Source organism: Chenopodium quinoa, unplaced genomic scaffold, assembly GCF_001683475.1.
Source record: "Chenopodium quinoa cultivar QQ74 unplaced genomic scaffold, ASM168347v1, whole genome shotgun sequence".
NCBI lineage: Eukaryota > Viridiplantae > Streptophyta > Magnoliopsida > Caryophyllales > Amaranthaceae > Chenopodium > Chenopodium quinoa.
Genome location: NW_018745368.1, coordinates 146,498 through 172,001, shown reverse-complemented (window position 1 = coordinate 172,001; position 25,504 = coordinate 146,498). Strand labels below are relative to the sequence as shown.

The 25,504-nt window shown below is 34.0% G+C and overlaps 1 protein-coding gene and 1 pseudogene across 1 annotated transcript; one reads left to right on the top strand and one right to left on the bottom strand.

The window, feature by feature from the left end:
* Positions 1–3,214: 3,214 nt before the first annotated feature.
* LOC110712818 lies at positions 3,215–4,786 on the top strand (annotated as a pseudogene).
* Positions 4,787–5,115: 329 nt separating this feature from the next.
* On the bottom strand, positions 5,116–19,446 carry LOC110712831 (kinesin-like protein KIN-7O). Its single transcript, XM_021891283.1, has 33 exons — positions 18,379–19,446; positions 18,194–18,283; positions 17,436–17,554; positions 17,129–17,242; positions 16,967–17,048; positions 16,657–16,724; positions 16,510–16,584; positions 16,187–16,332; positions 15,979–16,081; positions 15,824–15,904; positions 15,616–15,684; positions 15,464–15,523; positions 15,222–15,383; positions 14,472–14,528; positions 13,300–13,542; positions 13,068–13,133; positions 12,813–12,983; positions 12,610–12,714; positions 11,375–11,458; positions 11,066–11,215; positions 10,867–10,980; positions 10,734–10,769; positions 10,450–10,653; positions 10,180–10,365; positions 9,622–9,828; positions 9,318–9,407; positions 9,090–9,230; positions 8,190–8,287; positions 6,842–6,920; positions 6,591–6,752; positions 6,345–6,464; positions 6,169–6,237; positions 5,116–5,891 (listed from the first exon to the last, which is right to left on the bottom strand). The coding sequence occupies exons 1-33, from the start codon at positions 18,506–18,508 to the stop codon at positions 5,664–5,666; spliced, it is 3,909 nt and encodes a 1,302-aa protein (XP_021746975.1). The 5' UTR covers positions 18,509–19,446; the 3' UTR covers positions 5,116–5,663.
* Positions 19,447–25,504: the final 6,058 nt, after the last annotated feature.

The following is a 25,504-nucleotide window of genomic DNA, read 5'->3' as shown; positions in this document are numbered from 1 at the left end:
AAAATCACCCTAAAACTAGCTTAATAAAGCAAGATACCCTAAAATTGGAAGTTGTATAGTAAATTTACCTGTAAATTTTTCGCAAACTGCTTGAAATAAAATTCTTAATTATGAAATTAAAGAGGAGATCGATAGATAGAGAAAGTGGGATGATAATCCAAAAGCGGATATATTGCAAATTACCTTTCTAACATGTACAGAATTAAAGTGTACATACACGACAAAATGTGTCAATCTAATGTTTAATTTATGCGTAAATTTTTTAATTTTTAGCTTCTTGATCAAATGCAGCCTTAAGACCACACTCCACACATATCAATTTCCTTAAAATTAGGCCGGCATTGAGGATTAATGGCTTTAATAAGCTATTATAATTTATACATTCATTCTTGGATTAGAGATTATTACAAGGGAACGGATTTCATAAATTTGATGAACAAGTCGTTGACTATAATTTATTGGTTCACAAAGCATGGCTAGAAGTATTCTCTTAATTTTTTAGTTGGTATGGTACTACTCAGTGATAAAACCTTTTTTTTTTTTTTTTTTTTTTTTGAGAAATACTCTGTAATAACTTCATTAAGAAAGAAGTTGCATTAAAATCGTTCGTAAAATTGTTTTTCTACCCAATTTTTGGGCTATATCTACTCGTATATATTGAGTTTAATTTCTCTCTTTATAAAAGTTTTTTTTTTAATTTTACAGGGAAAATTGCTTATTTTTTGATGAAGATTTGTACATTGTCGCAATGAAGGTTAATTCTACATTTACACTAATTCCATCAAGTATTGTTCGATTTCAAAGCTATAATAGAAAGAAAGACCCCATCATGTGGAAGGTTGTATTAAACAGCTATGTGAAAGAGAATATTCATCGATGTCAAATGTCATCTACAAAGATCGTGGTTATGATTATTTAATCCAATTGCTACTGTATTTGTTAATTCTAATTAATATTGTAATTGTCGTATGACTTTTCTGTCAATAAACTATTTTACTATTGATTTTGCCTCAAAGATTAATCACGTTCTCTATCATTAAAAATTTAAAATCTTCGTTTGTTAGTTCATCTTTACTTCTGTAATATTTAGCCATTTTTAATTTGGTGTGTTAATCTTTTTAAAATCAATGCGTTTTGTGAGCGGCTGGCCACACCGTGTGGCCGCTTATAAAATACCAAAGTAACTCCTAAAATACTAATCGAGTAACTCCTGTAACACTGACGGAGTAACCCTTAAAACACTGACGGAGTAACCCCTGTAACACTAACAAAGTAATCCTTGAACACTGATCAGGTAACCCCTATAATACTAACGAAGTAACACATTATGACTGGCCACACCGTGTGGCTAACCACATATATAAGAATTTGTGTTTTAAAATACCAAATTGTAAATAAAATTCAATAATCTGATCAAATTTAATTTGCTTGTGATACTCTTAGCTCGGTAATTGAACTTTATATTACTAGTTGATTTTTTTAACTTGTGTTTAATTATATGACTATATGCGGATTTTTCACCATATACTCCTGAGTTATTTTTTTATTCACCATATACCTAACTTTTTTTTTTTTTCAAATTCACCAAAAACACTTGAGTTTCAAAAAATTATCACTAAATGCCCTTAATGACTAACGGTAGCTAACTCCGTTAGTCATTAAGCCTAATTATCCCACTTGGCATATTTTAATTGGTTCATCCCTTATTATTAATTTATTTAACAAAAAAAAAGTTAAAAAAAAATTAAAAATAAAACCCAAACCCAGCCACTCTTCCACCGCACCACCACCCCACAACAGCCAGCCCTTGCCCCACACCGGTGACCAACGTGCTCTTCGGCGCCAGCGGCCACCCTCCCTCCCCTTATCCCATCGCCGCCCCTTCTCCTTCCTAGAACCACCTTCCCCGCAACCCTAAAAACCCTCCCTCCACTCGAAAAACACCTCTCTCTCTCCCCTCCCTCGGGCGCCCAAACCCCATCCCCTGCGCCGGCGAAGCTAATTCGCCCATCTTCACCTACTTTTCCCCCTTAAACCACCATCCTCGACACCCTAAAACCCCAAAATCGAATTCCTTAAAATCGAAACCCTAGATTTCGATTTTAGGGTTTTTTAGTTTGGGGTTTTGGCATGGTGGTTCTAGGGGTGGAGATGGCAGAGGGAAGGGCAGGGGGAGATGGCGTGGGGTTCGCTGGCGCAAGGAAGGGTGATTGGACGCCGGCAGTGGAGAGGGGTGCGTTTTTTGAGGGAGAAAGGAGGGTGTGTTTGATTGAATAGCGTAGTGGTTTAGGGGAAGCTTAGCTTTGGGGTGCCGGCAGTTGGGTGTTGAGGTCAAGGTGGCACCAGTGCGGGAGTTCCGGTAGATTCGGCGCCGACCGGGGGGTTTGGCGAGGATATATAGGGTGGTGGCGGTGGCTGCGGCTGGGTTATGATGGGTGGGTTTTTATTTTTTATTTTTTATAATAAATTATATAATTATCTTTAAATTTATTTAATTTAAATGACAATCAATCATAGGTTGCCACGTGGCATATAATTAGTCTTAATAACTAACGGAGTTAGCTGCCGTTAGTCATTAAGGGCATTTGGTGATAATATTTTGAAACTCAAGTGTTTTTAGTGAATTTGAAAAAAAAGTTGGGTATATGGTGAATAAAAAAATAACTCAGGGGTATATGGTGAAAAAGTCGGATTATATGAGTATACTTCATGATGAGTAATGTAAGATTGTGACAACTTTTTTTTTGCTCGCAGATTGTAACTTTTAGTATTTTTGGATTTTCTTAACATAAAATGTCTTAAGTTAAGATTTGCTTAATTAACGGGATATTTTATCATTTTATTTTAAGAAAATTATTATTGAAGAATTTGTTGAATAAAATTTCAGTAAATAAATAAAACGGGCCGGATTAGTAAATATAGAAGAAATTAAAGATCTAATTTAAAGATCAGAGAGAGTAGATTTTTAACTAGAAAAAACTTTTAAACAACTATTTTGTAATATTTAGCCGTACTCTTATAAAAATTGCATTTTGATACGATAATCTATGTTACATGGACTCGGGTACCCATGTCTGACACGAGTATGTGTTTAAGAGTCCGACTCGACTATTTTGTAAAAAAAAAAAATAATGTTTTTGAACCAAAAGTGAAGTGTCCAAGTTTCACACCCATATCCGAATGTCGAGGATCCGACATGAGTGGTTAAGATGAAATGAAGAGTCCATGTAACATAGACGATCATATTGTCATTGATTATTTATATTGTATAAATCAGTAAGTCGATTTATATGTATCACTAATAAATTTTTTTATTGTATGCAAGATACTTCAAGTTGCCCTTGCTTGATGCATATCTTAATGAAGCCGGTAACTTCACTCATGGTGTGAACTTTGCTGTCGCGGGATCGACGGCTCTCGACGCTTCAACCTTAGCTGCTAAAAACATTACGTCGCCGGTTACCAACAGTTCATTATCTGTTCAAAACTAGGCGCTGTGCGTATCGACCCGTGCAGTGTTGTAGCTAACGCGTTAAGTATCCCGCCTGGGGAGTACGTTCGCAAGAATGAAACTCAAAGGAATTGACGGGGGCCAAAGGCTATCGGAAAAGCAAGAAAGTCAGGGATGGTGCGGAAGCACGTAAGCATCCCGAGCAAGATAGATAGATCTTCCGTTTTGGTGCGGAAAGACAAGCGCTGAGCAAAAGCGTTCGCGATCCTCTCCTAAGACGAGTCAAATAAGCGAGTAGGAAGGAGAATCGATCATTTACGGTAGGCTGCTGGCTTGGTTTAAGTCTCACCTTCATTCACTCTGCCCTAATCCTAAAGGTAATTAATTAAACTTCTCATTCCGTCCTTTTAAAAAGTTTGAGATAGCTCTTTTGTATTAAATTGTTAAAGATATTAATGATGATCAAGGCAATAGAAACTAATTTTTTTTTTTATTCAAATGTGTGCAGATTGTAAGGCCAAACTCGCAAATGCATTATTTATCGTCGAAACCGGAGGCAACGTCTTTAACTATGCATTTTTTGGACGAAAAACACTAGAAGAAGTGCAACAAATGGTGGATGAAGTACTTGAAGCCATTACTAGTGCGGTGAAGGTTGTTATTTTACTAACATATAATTTATGATTTTAAATTGTTGATTATATATAATATATGCAGATTACTAATTATAAACATTGCAGGAAGTGATTGGTTTTGGCGCTACTAAAGTTGTAATTCCTGGTAATTTTGCTATCGGATGCATGCCTATTTATCTAAGAAATTTCAAGACGAGTGACTCAACTATGTACGATGAGCTTCAATGTCTAAAGGGTTTAAATAATTTCGCAACATTTCAAAACGATCAATTACAATTAGCTATTAAAGAGCTTCAAACACAGCATCCAAACGTTGCAATTGTCTATGCTGATTATTTCAACGCATTGAAGGGACTCATTCAAAATGCTGCTTCAAATGGTTAGTAATATAGTTTTATTGTCATACTTTAACGTTTTCTTGAAATTAATGATTTAGCCTTTTGTTGAACAACTTGAACTAATACATATAATTATCGATATGCAGGGTTTGAGAAGGATCCAAGTACAAAAGACTTGCTGTAGAATTGGTGACAACGAGTACAATTTTAACATCACTCGAATGTGTGGAAATAATGGAGTTCCAGTGTGTCGCGATCCATATAAGCTAGTGAGTTGGGATGGAGTGCATATGACTCAACATGCCTATAGAGTCATGGCCAAAGGGCTATTCAAGCAAATTGTTCGCGGCATCGCTAATTAAGTTTAATTTTTTTCATTAGTGTGTTAATTACTACTTAGATTATCCAGGAACTATATTTTGTATTTTCAATGTATTCAACTTCGACGAACATCTACAAGTAGTTAATATTTCTTCTTAAGCTTGTAATTCAGAGAACATTTTTTTCTTAAGTTTTTCCCTTGAATTACTGTTGTAAGCTACTGATCATGAAAATAATGATGGAAAAAGAAAATTAGAGTTCTACTAATGGCAGATCATTAGAGAATTAAATATTACTTGTACTTAATAACATCATATATGACTATAGGTACATTTTTTTTATCAAAAAAAAGTGTAAAAGTATATTTTAAATTCTTGATGGAAAATTAATGATATTAATGGTCAAATAGGGCCTGCAAAAATAATAATCAAACCATCGCAATATTAACGAACCCGAAGAAGTATAATTTTTTATAAACATTATCAAACATGTTTCTTTTATTTTAATACAAACAAAACAAAATAAAAAAATAAACCATCCATTGTTCATAAGATATTAAAAACGCTAAAACAAAAACTGAAGTATCTATTATTGGTAAATAATACTTCATGGATGAGTATTTATTAATCAAACATGAAGTTACATACAGCCATACAGGATACAGCCCAAGAAAGCAGCAAACTGCATCAGAATCAATCCCTCTTCACCAAAATACTACTTTCTTTGTTAATCCACTCCTAATAAATACACAAGCTGCATATATTTTTACAATTAATTAGTACGTTAGCTCGATATGTTTATAAATATATACTCCCTAAGAGGTAATGATAATCACCTAAGTTTACAGGAATCCCCAATTTCGAACCACTTCAATGTACAAAACAGGTGTTTCTCTTAACATATCTATACATGAAATGGTTAACGTGTATTTGCACCAGCAAGTTGTTTCTTCAAGTTAAGCACCTCTATACCATAGGAAGCCAACCGTTCTTTCAACATAGTGGAAGCTTCCTCAAATTTCTTATGCATGAAATCCTGCTCATCTAAAGCTTCCTTATACCTCTCCCGGAAGACATCCAATTTAGCTTGTGTAGATCGGAGTCTCATTCGTAGCTTTGCTGTCTCTTTGTTCTTCTTAACTTCATCCTGATTAACAAAAAATTTAGGAGAATTTTTTTTATTAGATCAGCTCAGAAGAGGAGAAACAGATAGCATTGACTAATATCTGCATCAGAACAGGATTCCACCAAAAGATGATGTATAAAAAGTTCAGTTCAAGAGAGAGTAGTTGCTACGGCACCAACTCAATAAGCTTATTGATCAATTCAGCAAACAAATCGCCTCCTATCTTGGCTATCTACATTATATATCCTCTATGCACAAGCACACTAATAATAGAAAATCCAACTCTACAAGCACTCACATCATGTATCTTTAATTCCAGTGCAGTTAATCTCTTTGAAAGATGTTCTGCTTCATGCTGAGCTGTCAACTGAAAATTAAACAAACTTAGTTTTGGATATCTTTAGGGTTATAGACTTATCGAGTAGTAGTTATCAGATACAGCGAATGGCAGTGCCAAGAAACTATCAACTTTACCCTGTCATCATCGCATTGTCCAATACAATCGATTTCAACCTTATTTCCTTGCAGCTCTTCAATTTGTGCCTTCAAGTTGTCCCTCTCTTCAGTCATATACTGGAGCTGGCTTTTGCTCATCTGTAAGAATGATATAAACAGGTCAACTGCCTTTATTAGGAGTACCTACAGGTGGTTTAGTTTTTCAAGCAATGCATAGCTACCAACTGTCAAATATTCTTGACAATAGGAAAACGTAAATGAGACCTGCAAGTCATTAGACAAATTTGATCCTTGTTCTTGTTTGATCCTACATAATAAATCTTTTTGCTCCGTTTTGAGAGTAGCTAACTCCATCTGAAGCTTATCCACTTCTTTGCACGCAAGACTATGCTCTGAAGATAAATCATCAAGCTTGGACTTCAACAGCTGTGAAGGAAAGAGATCAATGTAGCTAGTATCATGAAAAAGTAATTCATTCAACAGATTTTAAAAATTAAATAGAACAAGGAACAAACATGTTCACAGTTCCGCTTCTCATTGTCCGTCACTTCAAGTGCATGTTTCAATTGATCAATCTCGGATAACCTCTCCATGCTGCAGAACATATTTGAAAAGCACATGGTGATTCTCTTTATACAAAAGAAAAATAGCTGAAAGTATCATAAGCTAAATGTAAATCAAAATTGCTTTTCTCCAGTATAATCAAAAGAACCTTACATGAGTTACAGAATCTGTTGTATCTTTTCTGTTCAGCTCTTTCCCAACCCAAAGCTCAACAATGTCTTTAATTAATTCAGTAAACAAAACTAGTCTAAGTTTATGAAATATAATAAGTAGATTACAATAGAAGAGAAAATCTTTATAAATAAATATAAAAGTAAAAATAATAAAAGTGAAACATTCAATTATGCCACCACTATCATCTTATATGGAGTATCCAATTATATGATGGCCTTTAAAAGCACCAATTGCATAAATACAATAATTTGTAGAAGTTAATTATATATTGTGTGATAGAGAATGAGAACATGCATAGATTAATTTCTATTGATATCTGTCTCGGATTCTCCCCAGTAACTTGTCATTTGAAAATAAACAAAGCTTACAGCTTTATAGAGTCCAGGAACTACTGTTCAGTGGTACAGTCACAAATAATCATCAATAGCTTAGAGAAAATTTTTAAAGAATTCGATGAAGATTGTTCCCATAAGCTATGTGCCTATGTTACTTCATTGGTACCCTCATAGGATAATTAACAGCATGCTTACAGGCATTGGAGCTCAGGGGGAAAAACCATACAAATTTTCTAGAATGTCAGTCTGGAAAGTGGACATGTTATGTACCCAGAATAGATACTTGTAGGCTTGTAGGTGAGTACATGTTGCAAAACTCAGTATAAACTCGTTTTTTTAATAGGGAGTGTACCCATTTCACTATAGTAAATCCTCTAGAAAAATGAATGGAAACTATTCCAAGTGAAATATTTTGCAGGAGTGGAAATGGACTATCCCTATTTGGGTTTATACTTCCCTTAAGAGCTATTTATTACTCTATCATAATACCTTACCCTCAAAAATACTTTTCTTGATCTAAGTTTTCTGGGGAAAAGGCTGAGTTTAAACGTGGAACCTAGATTCCAAGTGAAGCTGTGCCCATGGATATTTCAAAAATTTGGGATACAAACCCAAGTTCAATAAAGAAGTCAACTGCTTTACACGAAAAGAAGCATGTCTAAGATGAATGTGCTTGTTGACACAATGCACTCATCTTTACTTGGAATCAATGGTTTCGTGATGGTGGTGAACAGATAATGACTAGAAAATCAAATCACAATAGCAGGGTGATCAGACAATTGATGCAGACCTGCATTTTGTCTTCAACTCTGCATGTTCCTCTGCACACTTCAATCTCTCCTGAAGGGCCTCGTATTCCTTTTGGAAAGACATCATTTCACTTCTCACCTTCATATGACAAACATACCGCTAGATTAAGCACATATTATCATTTACAAAAAAATTATAACTTCATGTCAAAGTTACTACATCTCAAACATAAACCACCACCATACAATAAAAATAAACAACAATTACGAATAGTTTGCACAACTTGAATTCTCTGTTGGAAGACTTGTAACCAAGCAGTCAATTTGACAGAAAGGGAGTAAATTGTCAAATGTTTCACATTCTCTCATCTTAGTGTTTTCAATCCACCTTGCCACAACTACCCGAACTCACCCCTAAAAATCACTAAACCTCCCCGCAATTGGAATTTAGGCCCCGTTTGGTTTGATGTAAAACATTTTCAATGAAAATTAGTTTTCATGGAAAGCATATTTTCAAGTAAAAGTGCAATTGCAAATTAGATTTCCTTTGTTTGGTTGCATACTAAAAAAAGTTAAGAAAAGTAAAACATAGGAGTGAGAATGTGAGGATGGATGAGAGGAAAGTAAAAAGGAGGAAAGGAGGAGGGAGGAAAACGTGGCTTCCCTTGTTTTGTGAAGGAAAGTATTTTCCATCATCAAGGATGCAATTTTCCACCATGGGAAATATTGTTTTCCACCCTTCACAAACCAAACAATGGAAAATGAGAAAAAATGGGAAAAATATAATCCATGAAAACATCAAACCAAACGGGGCCTTAAGCTTAGTACAAAAGCCATATCACATACGCAGTGCAAAAGCTTGATTAATGGGGAGGGGAAGAGTTACCAAGATGTAGAACATGCAAGGTTCAGAAACCAAAAATTATTGATATGATTTTTACCTTTGATAATTCACTTGACAACGAAGTGAGCTCATCATTATAAGCATTTGTTTTTTCCTTAATGGCTTCAACAGAAGCCTTTTCCTTGGCTGACCACACTGCCTTTTCCTCCTCCAATTCTAAAAGGGTATTTGTGAGTTGCTGAAAATCAAGATACAGAGTAGATAAACATAAAATGCAAAGAAAAGTAAATATAATCATTCCAAATTTAATCAGAAATCAAGATACCATTACTAGCTCCTCCTTTTCCTCAACCAATAGATTAAGCTGGCTTTCCATTTTCTGGTGGGAGCTTTCAGATTTCTCAAACTTCAATCTCTGATCAAAAAAAGATAAATGCCCTTCAAAATCTTAGAGTAACAAAGAAGGAAAGGTAATCCATAATCTGCAAAACTGTAACACACATATACAAAGTACTACCTCAGTTTCATATTATTTGCAACGATAAGACATTTTCTACTCACACTTTATGTCAAATCGTTGCAAATAATATGAAACGGAGGTAGTATAATAGTAAGGTTAAGAGGCTTACTAAATCTGAAAGCTCTTCTTGCAAAGCATTTAATTCATTGTTTGACGCGTCAAACTTGTCAGATAACATCTCAATTTCAAAACTCAAACTTTCATTTCTAGCAAGTAATTCTTCCTTTTCTTGCTTTGCAGCAGCAAGCTCCTCTTCAAGAGAAGCAATTGTTGTTTCCATTTCAAAAGCAAGAACTTCCAGCTTCTTATAATCATCCTAAATACCAAGTAAAGCCAACATTTTTCAGATATGGAAAACATTACAGAGCTGAAAGCTCATATTAATCTTGCACAAGAATTTTTAAGCTACAAAAAATAACCTTAGTAAACCCACCAAAAGTTTAGTCTTAATTTGGAAGAAGCATGCAGTAATTAATTCATCAGATAGCGTGTAAGACCAAGAAGGGAAAATGAGGCTATCATATATACTTTTCACTACCATTAATATGGAAATCTGCCTCCATTTTATATAGGAAATTATGAATAATGCAAATTCGATTTTGATCTAAATTATTTACAGTTAATATCAGCATAATTCAACTGACAAGCAAGCAAGACTTCAATATACCTGCAGTGTCTGCTGCATAACATTTTCTTGACCCCTCATCTTTTTGGAATCAGCTGCCCTGGGACGATCAACATAGGATTCACGTCTTCTACCAGCAAGGGAGTCTCGTTTGCAGATATCACGCTCAAGAAGAGCCTTCTGACTGTGCAATTTTTTAATCTCTCTTTCAGCATTAGCTCTCTCACCCTACTCATGACGAAGCGCATCACCTCAACATAATATAAACTTAAATCGTTATCTAAGATTTAATACAAGGAAATAGCTGAGTACCTCAAGTCTAGTTTTCTCTTGCATTAAATTCTTAAGCTTTGATTCGGTCTCTTTTAACTTATTTTTGGTTTTCTCGAGATCTTTCCTCATTGACTCCTTTTCTCTAGACAAGGAAGAAGATGACAAGGAATAGACTTCTTTCTCAAGGAATTTAATATGAGAAAATAGATCTGATTTTTCCATATCATACTGTTCTGAGAGATCCTGTAAAAAGAAGGATATGTGTTTACAAAGGAAGAAAACCAACATTCACAACAGAGATTACATACCGAAAAGAAACTTACAGCCAAGGCTTTTTCAGTTTGACTATTGAATATAAGCTGCATCATTACAAAGAAATTGAATCTGTTAAAATAAGATGAAAACCATCATAATAACTTTCATCCTGCTGCTTATTTCAGTTATGTGATACCTCACCTTCTCATTCTCAAGTTCAACTATCCTGTTTTTCAAGCTATTGGTTAGCTTTAAATGATCATTAGCAACTGATCTCAATAACACGGAGTTTTCGCCCAAAAAGGACTTCAAATTCTGCACAAACTCAAAACAAATCAACTTTGTCTACTCTTTCAGCATATACATTTTAAAATATGGAAAAGGATCAAGAAAAACATACATGTAACTCGTCAAGTGCATTGGAATGGTTCATAAGAAGTTCCTCATTGACTGATGAGATGCATCCAAACAAAGCAGTCAGGCTTTGGACTTCTTCACATGTTTGTTGGACCTCTAATTGAAGCTCCGACACTAAGTTTGAATTGCTTTCCTATTTGACCCAAGAATAATATGAAACCAAGAATAATTTACCATTCACTCAATTAATAATAAAGTAAAAGATAGAAGAAAAAGGCGAGCAAGAATTTCTATACTGCAAAAGATTAAACACTAAATTTATTGCAGGGATGCAAAAGCAGCAAGTTTTTACCTCCATTGCTTCAGCATATCTTTCACTCAATTTAGTACAAGCAACCCCAGCCTCCTTTTTGGCATTCTGGAGCTCTTCATAGAGCTGAAAATTTTAAAGGAACACAAACCATCAGCACACAAAGAGAGAAAATTATTGAACAGAGGAACAAATCCAGCTGAAAGATGGAAAGCTAAACAAACGTAGCCGTCGTAGTGGGAAAGAGACAGAGTATGCAAGCATTCTAATCGGAAAATGAAAGGAAAAAAAAAAAAGTTACATAGAAGTTCTATATAAGCACTAAGGTTGTTTCTAGTATATGTTACTAAGTTTGCAATGTCCATAACTTAAAACTTCTGATCGATAAAACAATGTATATTATCAAGCACGAGTCATGACCATCCTTCTGATTCTGACTTTAGACTAGTGAGATTACCAACACTATGAGAAGCAAATCATGCCATTGAAAAGTAAATGAGCAGGTCAACAAAAAATAGTTAGACAATTAGAAAAGCATATGTAAAGCCAGATGGAATTTTTAAAAAAGAATGACACAAGCAATACAAAAACACATAACCAGATTAATCACGTAAAGCAATAACAAGCTGATCATCCAAGATAGGCTGCGATGGGTCTTTTTCTTTCCATTGTTGTATGAGACTATGAGTTCCCCATGAAACATCTAATAATATAAACGACCAAAAATTATTATAAAAAAATAAAAAATAAAAACATACTGATCCATCCAAATATCCTATGCAATCATTCTAAATATAGAACTTACAGTGCTCCCCTTGAAAATAGTCAAGTAAACTAACATGACCATCTCCAGCCTCTGCTGTAACTATTTTCCAAATCAGATACTTGGAATTGATTAGAAAAAAGGAGACACAGACTTACAAGGGTTAATGGTTCTTAATCCCAATATCATATGTAGAATATTAAAATTAAAGCAGTTTCAGAACTTTTCCCCCAAGAGAAACAATGCCCATTTTATGGTGATATAAGGATATAAGTTTTGGTTGTTGTATACTTGTAGTAGAGAATTAACCCCAGGAGGAACAAATGAAAATTTGTCATCCAGATATAATGGGATTCACCAAGTTGAGATAAGAATACAGACACATGCACAACATTATCAAACTATGAGGCTCTTGATTATTATGATTATCCACATATAAAAATACAAATTTCTCAGAGACAAGAATGTAATCAAAATTAACATTAAATCTGAATAAATAAATTAACATGAATACCTCTTCATATTTTTCCACTGCACATGCTTTCTGCTTTTTCTCAAAATCAATTATACTTTCAAAATTCTGCTCACTTGATACTTTCTCCATTTCTAACACCTTAATCTGAAAGACAAACACGGCAAAATCATAACAATACACAAGTGCCAGGGGTAAAGATGGCAGAGGAGGGTAGAACAAACCAATATTAACAGAAAAATTACCTGCTCTTTTAGCTGTTCAATTAAAAGAGTAGCATCTTTATCTACTGAGAGCATATTGTTGTCACTGGATAAAGAATTACTGTGTGGAGAATGAGTGGGGTAATCAAAGTTTTCTGCATAAGTTTTCGACATTCTATTTAAACAATCAAGCTGTACTTCATACATGATCCTCTGCATTTGAGATAAAGAAGAATCAGGTGTTATGTCACCTCACTTCAGATTAATTTAACACAAAGGCGGAGAAAAAATTCAGACCTGAGTTTCAAATCTCAGGAAAAGGTCTTCATATTCTGCTTGCAATTCATGTAATTCATTGTTCTCCTGAGAGAGAAGAAATCGAAGTATGTCAGAGATCACTGTAATAAAGGGTTGAAGGCAGTAACATACTTACATTAGGAAGTTTAGATTTTAGAAGGCTAAGCCGCTAAGCACAGCATAACAACAGAGGTATTGATCGGTGAAAAAGGCAAAGAAATAATATACTAACCATAGGCAAGGTCTTTTTCTTTTGTGGCATTTTTCTCCTGCTAGTAACTTTGAGCAAGGTACATGGGTCTGGAAGCACACAATCATCTGAATAATTGTCATCATGATCTTTCTTTTGTTTGCTAGAGACATCACGTGTAGCTTCACATTCAGTTACAAGATCTTCAAAAGGAACAAGAGGTCCTTGATCACGCTCTTGTCTCACTTTCATACCAGAAGTTCTTAAATCCATCTTGTTAGATGCCTAAAATGAAAATACCATTCAAACTTTTCAGTAAACTTTGTTAGGAAACTCTGAAAAGTAAGTTCTTGGCACAAGGAAAGAGAACAGTGACATGGCTATCAACTGATACGGTAGAAAAGATCTCCAATTATATATATACATAAAAAAAAAAAAAAAAAAGGGGTCAAGTTCCCATTTTATCTGTCCCTAGGGCATCACAAGTTATGAATCCTGGGACATTGAATCCAACCATAACTGCACATGCAGGTTTCCACTAAGATCAAGAAAGTGTACCAAACTGAATCATACAAATAAAATTGATATCAGAATTATGATATTGTTTTGTCTCCAAATATTTTTTTATGATTTTATCTAATCTATTGCAGGTGAGGGCTGTGAAGAATCAAATTTTAATTTTTTTTTTTTTTAAAAAAAAGAGAAGCAAATTTGGAAATAGCTATTGGAAGAATTCAACCACCTCATGGTAATATTATCAAAGACAGCTGTTGTGATAAAAAAAAAAATAATAATAATAATAATAATAAAATAAAATAAAATAAAAAACTTTGAAATGAAACTCTGCATTATAGCCCCAAGGCTCCCAATAAGTAACTGTCTCATGCAGTCATGCTCATCAGTCTTCACTATCTTTATCCCTTTACACTAATCTTTTTTAATCTATAAATAAGGAATAAAATTTAGTCCTGTTATTAAATTGACTGAAGAGCACATCCACAACTGTTAATTATTCAATTATGAGAGCTTTTAAAATGAAAAGGAGAAAATGGAAATGTTGATGTAAATTGTAAATATTAACATACACCCGCACTTATTATTTCATCATCTTAAAGACACTCAAAACTAAATTATAACAGCAATAGAACCAGTATACAGTGGCACAGTGCACAAGATCCTTCTATATCATGACAAAGGCACAGTAAATTCCTTACTTCTTTGAAAGCCTCCACTGTGAGTTTACCAGGGCACCATGTATCACGTCTCTTGTCCTATGTAATAAAAGAGATTAACAGTAAGAGTAATACAAAATTGAGTTGGAGAAAGAAGCTCCTCCAAAAGTAGCAGAAATGAGAATTAAGTTACAAACATGTCAACACCACAGCAAAAGCAGATATGTACACAACAAGGATAGAGATATAAAATTTCAAATGTCATCTCTCGAATTCAGACTCCAACAGAAAGCATTTGACGTCGATAGCAGTAATTTCTTATACAATTTACATGCATAGCTTATGCTGACAGAACAGCTGGAGAAGAGGTAGAACTCTTGAATCTAAATAAGATACTAACTCAAAATCATGCAGAATTAGAATAATTTTTTATGTAAACAATAACACTTTACCAGCATTGATTACCTAATACTGCACCTCGTTTATTTTTAAAATTAATTGCTCTAAGACAATAATGTTCAATATTGCAAGAAATAAGTTGCTTCACTTGTCGCTACGACTTATGTATACTTCCAAGTCCCATACTCCCAATAGTAGCACTGTAAACTAGCATCTTTAGATAGAAAAGTGGAATGGAAAAGGATGGGGAACCTCAGGATTTATAGCTATGGGAAGTTAACAGATCATGTAATATATATGATAACTTCACATAAATCAAGATTTCTAACTGGGATATAGGACATCAAAAGCAATATCCTATTGATAAAAGCACATGTTTTCTATGAGCCACACCTTTTTAGGATGATCACGAATTTCCTCTCTATTCGAGTTCAATACCATAGAACTCAAGTTCTTTATCTTTTTTGCTTGTTGTTCTAGCATCTTCTCACGCTCCACCTGAGCTCTTTTCTCCTCCTCCAGCTCCAGAGCGATTCGCTCTCTCTCTAACTCGGTCTACATGGCCAGGTAAAACAATTTCAGGACTTAGACAGCAGTAGTTGACAGCTGAGCTTACACATCAAATAACCTCATACCTGTAATAATGTGTTCCTCAAGTTGAGGATTTCGTCTTCAAGATGATCCGATTGAGACGCCTAAAAACAAATCCATTGCCCTCTTAGAAGGACAGAGATTTAGACAAGAAAATGATAATTGCAATAAGGATACCAGTTTATGTAATGGCAACCTGCAATTTACCCCGAAGCTCCTCAATTTCTTTTTTCTGCCTCTTCAACAAGGCTGCATCAGTTAAGATCTGTAGACGGACATGATTAGCCATTAGGTCAAAAATGAAAATACATGGTGTCCTTAAACATCAACACTATTGTATAAGCAGTTGAAGCATCAACAATAGACTCCAGAGTCTGCAAATGTACAAAAAACTGAGTTAAGACCTCATTAACGCGTGCACAGTTAGTGACTCGTAAAGCTCTGCTTGCAAACTGAAGACTACTTTTTGTCTCATCTGCATGAATCTGCAAAAGCACAACCACAATTCAGAGGAGAGCAGCTAAAACTCAAATAGTAATCTAAACAAAGATTTTCTAACCTGTGCAAGTGTAATGTTGCATATTATAGCTGTATTAGCATTCCCTCCAAGGGCAGGCTGCAGTATACGTGTAAGTTTGCTGTCTCGATAAGGAACATGACCCCTGCCTCACGTGTAAAAAAGTAAGAAAATAATTAAAGACCGTGATGTAAGTAATATGTAAAAGTCGTCCGACCAAAAGATTACAGAGCAATTAAGTGGATCCTACCCTTGACTCTCAGCACCTTCACTGAGCTTTTTTATAACAGTTCCAAGAGTCATCAAGCTTTTATTGATATGAGAACCTTCTTTCAAACGTACACCTTCTGCTCCAGTTTTTGCGGCACGTTCTGAGCCAGCAAGATCAACTAGGTTCTGGATCGAACCGTGATATGTAATTAGAATCCATACCAAGCAGTAGAAAAAGAAAGTCAGAAGAAAACTTGGCAGTAGTCTTCATGTAGCTATATAGTTACAAGTTGCTCAATCAAAAGTTTACAGTAGAGGATTGAGAAACAGATTGTGATTTAGAATAGTTTGGATTCCCCATACCAAAACAGAGACACGGACAGCATCACAGGAATCCCCAGACTCTTCATCTCCTGCTTTATCTCGGCTTTCAATTATCTGTTACAAGAACTAGTGTGACGGAACAGCTACACAAATTTAAAATGCAATATAAAAGAGTAGAGGCAATACCATGCGAAATATTGTATGAGACCTACTACTGTGCAAGTTCATATTAGTTTCTCCAATGTGCCGATGAGCTGCAAAATAATATACTTAGATATAAAGACAGACAACACTCCAACACTCTACTATAGCTCAAAAATCCTTCTCAAAAGCAGCATAACCACACATTAACAGAATGCGATTGGCAAGAGTCAAAATAGATTTATTCCACTTTAAGCCTAGCCCAAACAATTACAGTTCAGACAATAATTCTTGAGTTAAAATTTGCAACAATCAGAAATAGAGGGAGGGGGGGTGGAACGAAGAAAAGCCATACATTCTCCAAAATCCATAAATTCAAGGACTTGCTCAGGTGAGGCAACAATTTCTTCTCGCAAACCAGCAACATATATGCCCCGCTGCAATAAAAGAAGTTAGCAAAGGATAGTGCAAATTTTGATCAGCATATTTGATTAGTAAGAATATAAGTTATAGGTACCTCAAGGCTTTCATGAACTTGCAGTCTTCTGTGTTCAGGAACTAACAAGTCATTGACCTCCTCGTTATAAATCTCCAAATAGGACATTCGCAAAAGAAACTCCCGATCAGGAACCTTTAACAAAAAGAAGACATAAGGTCAGAGGATGTTGACATTTGTAAGAAAAATCATGCAGAGGAACTTATATGTACATAAGTAAAAGTATTGCTGTGACAACTTGGCAGCAAGCATCTATGATCAATTACTTAAAAGAACACAACACCAACCAAAGCCTCTAGCAAAGAGGCTATTTCGATGAAGGATATACCTCTTGAATTATATCAAATAATTCCCTAACAGCAAGAGGAATGACTCCTGGTTCACAGGGGGATCCACGCATTGTATGTGTTTTCCCACTGTTCGTTTGTCCGTAAGCAAATACAGTACCTAAAAATCAGTGTAAGACATCAGTCATTTGCATATATCAAAGATCATTGTGAAACAAGAAACTAAAGCATAGAAACCAAATCACTACACTTTCAACTTTATACTATTTACCCATTTAACCTTCTTATTCCATGTTATTTCTCACTTTACAATAACCATGCAATATTATCATTCAGTTTAAACTCCAACGGAATCTTACTAGTCAGTTATGCGCATCCATGCAATAACTAACAAATCTTTTATTATGTATGCATAAGCAATTATTAGTAGTTTAAATAATATCATCCTCCCAAAGTAATACTTTAATAAGTTCCATTTCCACCTTCGCCCAATAGGCTCGTCCATCAAAACATCTAAAAACACTATTATCATTTCCTATAGCACCAAAAAAAAAAAAAAAAAATCATCATCAATTCAGCTTTTTTAACCATGTCACCAAAAAAACCCTGTCTTCACCAGCAATCACACCCACTTTAACACAATTGAGCATTTTTTTCATTGCTAATCATTACAGCTTCACTCGAACATTTGATTATTCAATTATTCAATACAATTCCTTGACAATTATACCAATTTCATGTAATCCCCTAGTTTCCCAACACCCAAAACACAACCCTAAAATGAGAGAAAAGAAAATACCGTTAAACCCGCCCACAGCGGCCGAAACAATATCTTTAGTACGAGCTTCATATACCTCCTTAGTCTTACAATCTTCTCCGAATATCCTATCTGCAAAAAATTATCAACCAAAAAAAAATCAATCAAAACCCTAAAAAAATTACTTAACTTTGAAACAAATTTCGACAAATGAAGGAGAAAGATACCAAATTCGAACTTAGAAGATGAATTAGGGTAAAAGATTGAGTTGCCAGACAACTTCCAAGGGCTTGATTTGGCGTCTTCTGGAGAAAGAGGTCTTGCCCTAACTGTGACGTAAATCCTCTCCATTTTCATATTAAATTAACCCTAATTTTGCGTTCGATTTTTCTGTTCAACAACAAAATTGGGTGATTTTTTGGGAAAAATCTCTGTTTTCTCTGTTGAATTGAGTATGAAGCTCAATTGCAACTGAAAATTGAAGTAGAAACTGAGAGTATGTATTTTTGTTGCATTTTCCCGCCTTTTCTTGTGTTTAAAAAGTTCCTAGATTTTCATTTGACTTGTGATCCATAATTCCATACTCGTACTAATTAGGAAGTCAATGAGGGAGGTCTTTGGTGCTTCTCGTTTACAAGCTCCTCTAATTAGACGGAGATCGGAAGAGTATAAGTTTGACGAATAATTTAGATTTGAAAATGTATTGTACACAATAAGTTTACAGGGAGAGATAAAGAAGTTAGAATAGATAGCTAATTCTCCGACTTTTATGTGTAAAGTCAGCTATTAAATATTTGAATCTCACCAAACTCATTCTATGATGGATCTCCTCCTTACCATATTAAAAAAAAGTTTATACATAATATATACTAGGAAAATTTAATAACAACAACTCAAGCTTTGCCCTATCCTCCTAAAATAGACCAACCTTTAAATATTCCCAAAATAAACATAAGTTTGCATTTTTTTTCTCCCAAAATGAATCCAAGTGACCAGTGATCTATACAACCAGTCATTTTATTTTATTTTTCTTTAATTATTTTTTTTTAATTAAAAACCTTTAATTATCCTTTTCAAATTAACAATATAATTAAAAAAAACAGATGACTCTCCCCTCACCTCACCATCATCCACCACCATCATCATCCGCCGCCACTAACTAAAAAAAAAATCCTCAAATTAAACACTTCCCACCTCCATCTTGTCCACCTTCATCCCCCAACCTCCACCCTCTGTCCACATTCCCATCAAAACTGCACTCTATGGTGTGGATCCTTTTGAGGCAAGTGACGAGATCAAGTCCCTCCGATACAGTGGCGTTATAGGTTGGGTTCACTGACTTTCTGAAAAGAAAAAGTTAAATTATTACTTATGTAGCAAATAACAAGTAGGAGAAGCCAGCGCATCGGTAATTTTGACTAATTATTAAGCTTGGAGATCAAGGGTTCGATCCCTAACATCAGTCAAAATAAAAATTTAATTGGTAGTTTTTTTTTTAAAAAAAAAAATTCATGTGTCAAATTTGGGTATATTGGGATTTTTTATTTAAAATTCCTTCCAATCTTTGTTAGAATTAAAGCCTATCATAATCTCTTATGCTTGGATCTGATAGCATGTTGGCTAATAAATGGAGATTGTTAGAATTTGTTTGTGTATATTAATAGCTGTTGTCGAAAAGTTCTATTGATCCGGAGAGTTGGGTAACTTGATACGGAGTATGTCACTTTATTTATTTATTTATTTTTTTTTTTCATCATTCATTTTTTGTCATTTTTGTGATAGAACTTAGAAATTAAAATATTACTAGTAGATTATTTAGAGATTTTAATAAAAAAAACTTGATTAATTTTTGTGTATTATTGATTTGCAAATTTACATTTACTCTATAATAAAACTATAATGTTACAATGAATTTTACTTGATGTTAATATAGATTGTAAGGTTTTTACCATGAGTTTAGAGTATTTTTTGAAACGTGTCATGAAGTCACAAAAGTCTCCACTTATTTTTTACCTAGTTCAAGGGATCCTTCAATAGAAGAATATGTAATCCATTTGTAATCCTAAATTTGAACTTATGTGCTCGTATTGAATCATTAATTAATCTTTTTCAATCTTTTTTTTTATAATTCCGAACCCAAACTTTGAAATTTCCGGATACGCCACTGCTCCGACATGCACTTGATATGTTGGATAATTTCTTTGACGAGCAAGAAGCAAAATCCAAGTAGAAGGTACTCATGGGTGGAACTAAGCTCACTGTGGAAGCACGCTTGTTCTTTTCGCCTTCGAACCAGATTGCTTCTTCATTGATAACTGCTGAAAAAGGCAGTGCTATCTTGGCGGAATTACATCAGATTAAAAATGCCAAAGACTGGGTTCATACAGTAACCAGTCAGTCATGTATGTGGGACCACAAACCCGCGGTCCATTAGCTACGACACCACCACCTGATAGTGGCTTAGTGGGTGGCGGGGGGTCAGGCTTAGTGGGTGACAGTGGGGTGGCTGGCATGTGGAAGGGCGTTTGGTTTTTTTTTTTTTTTTTCTTATTTCTTTTTTTGTAAAAATTATACAAATTTAAAAAATAAAAATAAAAAAAAATAAATAAAAAAAAAAACCTTAACCAATGATTTAATGACTCGTGGATTTTTACCTGATATAACAGGTAAGGTAACCTGTTGGGTTCATTTTGGGAGAAAAAATGCAAACTTAGGTTTATTTTGGAGATTTAAAGGTTGGTCCATTTTGGGAAAATGGGGCAAAGGTTGGTTTTTTATTGTTAATTTTCCTATATACTATTAACTATTACTAAAACAAAACATTGTTGACGTCATCATTGTCAACATGTCACTCACATGATAAATTTTTTTCCGCCTAAATACAAGGATGATGTCATTTTTTTTTAGTGGAGCTACTGTATTTAACAACTAGGTTAGTTCTGTGCGATGCACGGTTTTAGCAATAAAACTTTAGCTCTTATGTGCGTAAAATATGAATAATTTAAGAAAAACATAATAAATAATGATCTCTTTTATTAGATAAATTGAGTTAAAAAAATAATGCTAAATATTCTAATTAAATTCATAATTAAAATGAAATATATGATATGTTAGCATTATATCAGTTTAGTGGTTTTTGTTTCATTATAAAAAAAATGAATTAATAAAGAGTAGAAAATTCTAACTCATACCATCACTGATAAAATGTAGGGAAAAAAAAAATCTACATAGGAGGAAAGAAGGAAAACGAAAGAGACCAACCACCAATTTTATTATCTTTTTTTTTACTCCATAGGAAATTTTGTAGTTAGTAATTTTAGTCATAAAAGTTTTTAGGAAAATGTATAATTAATCTACCTTTTTCAAATGTTAATTAGCTTTATCTAAAAAAAAAAAAAAAGGGATGATGTCATTTATAATTTTGGAGGAATTTTTTTTTTTATAAGAAGCTGACACATGGCAGTGGTTATGTCAGTGGTAATTACTTTAGTATTAGTTATAGATTTTGAAATTTGAATATTGAAAGCTTCTACATTGTAACTACAACCTATCAATTTATCTTTAAAAAAATAAAACAATAGTAAATAGCACACTAATAAATGGACTCCTACATTGAAATATATATTAGACGACGTTGAACAAATATTATATCATAATTTTTGATGAAAACCTAAAACTATAAAATTACAAATATTTTTGTACAGGGTGCATAGTTTTTATTTATATTTATCCATTTTTTTTTAAATGTACAAATTATAAAATTAGATTTTATATAAAGCGTGCATCCACGGGTTTTAACCTAGTTTTTGTCTATATCATGAAATATGTTGTTTGACTAAAAATTTATTATCCGTTGAAATCATAGTTGCCACCTTCAACCACAGATAAATTGCCAAAAATTATGATCTTTTTTCCAAAAAGTTTTGAAAATTAAGGTTATTAAAAAAAATTGTTGCGGTGAATAGTATTAAAGGAAAAAAAAAAAAAAAGTAGATATAATGCTAGATTTATTTGGAAGTTAAGACCTTTCAACCCTCTCCTTTTAGTTACATTATAGGTCGTGTTTGGTGAAAAGTTGAAAGCTAAAGCTAATTGTGTTAGCTGATTTTGACTAGTTGGTTGTATTAACTGATTTGACTAACTTATTTTACTAGCTGATTGTATAAAAGTGTTTGGTAAATAGTAGATTGTTTAAAATTATTTGAGTATGTGAAATGACCAATAAGCTAATTGTGAGGGTAGTAATTGTAGTTGGATTTTAATTTAAAGAAAAAATGGAAACTAATAATCTCACCTTTGTCATTTCTGCTTTAAATAATCCTATGTTTTCGAAAAACAAGCCTTTTGACTTACAACCTAGTAAACAGGTTAATTGTTTTTTTTTTTATTAACTCTCTTGTTCAAGCTTAAGTCTCCCTCTTTCAAGCTCCTTCCATGGCCACCACTACACCATTCTACCCTCGACCACCTTGACATCCCCTAACCCCTAAATCCGACCACCCCTTAACCGAAAACCCCCTAACCCCTAAGTTCGACCACCCCTTACCCGAAATCCGACCACTGCACTCACACCTAACCCCCCCAAACCCCCCTCCAACGAAACCTTTTGATTGAAGGAAATGTCCGTCGATCAAGTGTAATTACTAATTGTAATTAGGACAAATGTGGAGATTAATTATAATCGGTTATTTTAGGTAATCATAATGTTTTGCTAGAAATCAACTATGATTTGTGAATTAATGCTATTAGTTTACTACTAATAATAATCCGGTCCTATGAGGTCACACATATGAGTATATGGTTGAATTAAGATGCATGAATAGGCCTTAAAGCCTAAGAGATGCAATTATGTGAAGAGTTGCCATAGTTTATTATAAATATGACTAAGTGACATAAATGAAATAACACATCTTTCATTAATCAATAATAAAAAAAAAATTCTCTCTCACATAACCACAAGTAAAAGCAATAAGGAATTGTTCTTTGTTCCATACTAGCATACGTGGAGATTCAATCATTGCTCGTGGACCAATATTAGAGGAACGACAAGTTCTAAAGATCTCTAGTTGAAGAAAGAAGTGCTCTCTTGCTTTGTGGAAATTACGCATCGAGGGTATGATATTCTAATCTTATAATTCATATTATTATTTGCATGAGATCCTGTTTTAGGTGCTAAGAAATAGTTTCTTAAAATTTTGCTAAGTGCATCTAATATGTTCCTACATTGATTTGAGCTATGAAAAATATTTAAAGGAACTATGAAAAATATTGTTTGAATGTAGTAATTTCTCCTTTAGTAGAATTTGTTGACATGTTAAGATCTCGAGTCAAATCCGAACTCAAGTCGAGCTTGTTTAAGCCAAACTTTGAGTTTTTGACAGCTGAGCATCAAGCAATTTGCGAGTAAGCTCGGCTCGTTAACATGCCTAGCTCCACAAACAAACTCTCCCCTCATTTTCCCCCAGATTGAAATTGTAATCGGAAACCCTAGCTTTTCAATCTCATGGAAATTCTTCCAACAGACTTAGTAATCAACATACTATCTCGATTACCAGTGAAATCTCTGCTACGATTCAAATGTGTTTGCAAATCATGGAGAACCCTAATCATTCTCAAATCTTGATCTCTCAAATTCTCTCTCCTCCAACTCCAATCGTCTCCTCATCGTCGCCACCTTCAGCAACAATCTCTACTCCTTGGACCCCCTGCCATTCAGCTGCAAATCCCCCAAATTTTGAACCCATGTGTCAATAATCAATTGTTAAAATCCAAACAAGTTCGCCTTATGTTCGACTACAAAGTGATCAAATTTGGTGGTTCTTGTAATGGTCTGTTATGTCTTTACAATCCTGAACTTGGTTCGTATAATGTATGGATCATGAAGGAGTACGGGGTGGCCAAGTCGTGGGTATCTCAGATTGGGTGATCAAATTTTTTATGCTTTACACTATTATTAAGCTCCGTTGTGCTGATATTCATAAATATGTTAGGTACTTTGACATTTATGCAGCCAACAAATTTGCTTAGGATCAACTGTTTAGGCTTCTCTTGTTGCTTTCCGGTAGACATTAAATAAGCATGATGAAGTAATGCACTTTTTTCAGGGGAACGCATCAATTAAAATTGCAACAAACATCAGTTATATATCGTCTAATTTTTATTTGGATCTTGTGTGCTAACAAACGCCACGGGGCATTAGATAATAATTTAAAATATTTACTAAAGTAGTACGGAGTATTAATTTAGAAATGCATACCAAAATCACGTATCGATCAGTGTAATTAATGTTCATTTTTATTCAAAATTTCTACTTTTTGTTATCTTATCCAACGCCCCCGAGACGATCGTTAGCTTTTACCTTTTTATTTTACTATTACATTAATGTTAATTTTTTGTATTTCCGTATTGTTGAATTTGTAAATGACTTCATATGCTTATTTAATTGTAGTCTTGTTTAAGCTGTAAAATTATGTAACGCCGTATAAATTATTGGCCCCCGAAAGAAAAACTTTTAAGATCCGCCACTGGTACCAAATTAAATTTCAATTATTTTCAATCATTTAAGCTATATTGATAGTTATCCTCTAACAAAATTGCTGCCTAGGGTGACACTGGGGGGGGCTTCATTTAAGATTTTATTCGAACAGTAGTGCAGATGATCCATGACAGTCTAGACATTTGAGTTATTGTTATTATATTCCACTCAAAGAGTCAGAGAGTTGAATGTTAGTACCAAGTGGTCAATTGCATTGCTATCCTACCATAGACTTTCTTTTGAAGTAATGGTACCAGAATCGAAGTGCACTCTGATACGGAGCTAGACATGTATTGTTTTGTGAATCATAGCCTCATAGGCTTATATCTGTTTTTAAGAATGATTATTATAATTTATAAACTTGTTACAATTATACAGTATCTAGGAAAGATGGAGCCAGTTGGGGCTTTGGGGGGTGTCTTACAAGTTACAATAACATAGGTGAATAATCGATAATGGTGTTTGTTTACCTTTGCTCTCTTGTTCTGGTTCATTTGTTATTTGTTATTTCGAACTGCCATCGTTTCTTGCTGGATTTTTTATTGAAAATTTTGAGAATAATGTCTCCAATTTGTGTTCTCCTACTGACAGCTCTCTTTTTGAATGTGCATTGATCAACCATCAACCAGCAATGCCAAAAATCTTATTGGTATGTGAAGTTTAATTTGAGTATATCAGCTTGATTTAACTTGGGGGCTGTGTGGTGAAGTATGATAAAAAGGGTTTACTCTTTAATCATTGAGATGAAATAGTACTGTACTTTGTCGTTCTGAATACTTCATACTTGTATAAACTACTGTCACTGTAAGAAGCTCGAG

What these genes read in the sequence shown, in the direction of transcription:
- LOC110712831 (XM_021891283.1), bottom strand. Translation starts at nt 18,508, where the DNA reads ATGAAAATGGAGAGGATTTACGTCACAGTTAGGGCAAGACCTCTTTCT. An exon ending in TTATGCAGCAGACACTGCAG is followed by an intron (nt 9,829 to 10,179) that starts GTATATTGAAGT and finishes CTTGGTATTTAG; the next exon opens with GATGATTATAAGAAGCTGGA. An exon ending in AAGAAGAGCTTTCAGATTTA is followed by an intron (nt 9,408 to 9,621) that starts GTAAGCCTCTTA and finishes TTTTTTGATCAG; the next exon opens with AGATTGAAGTTTGAGAAATC.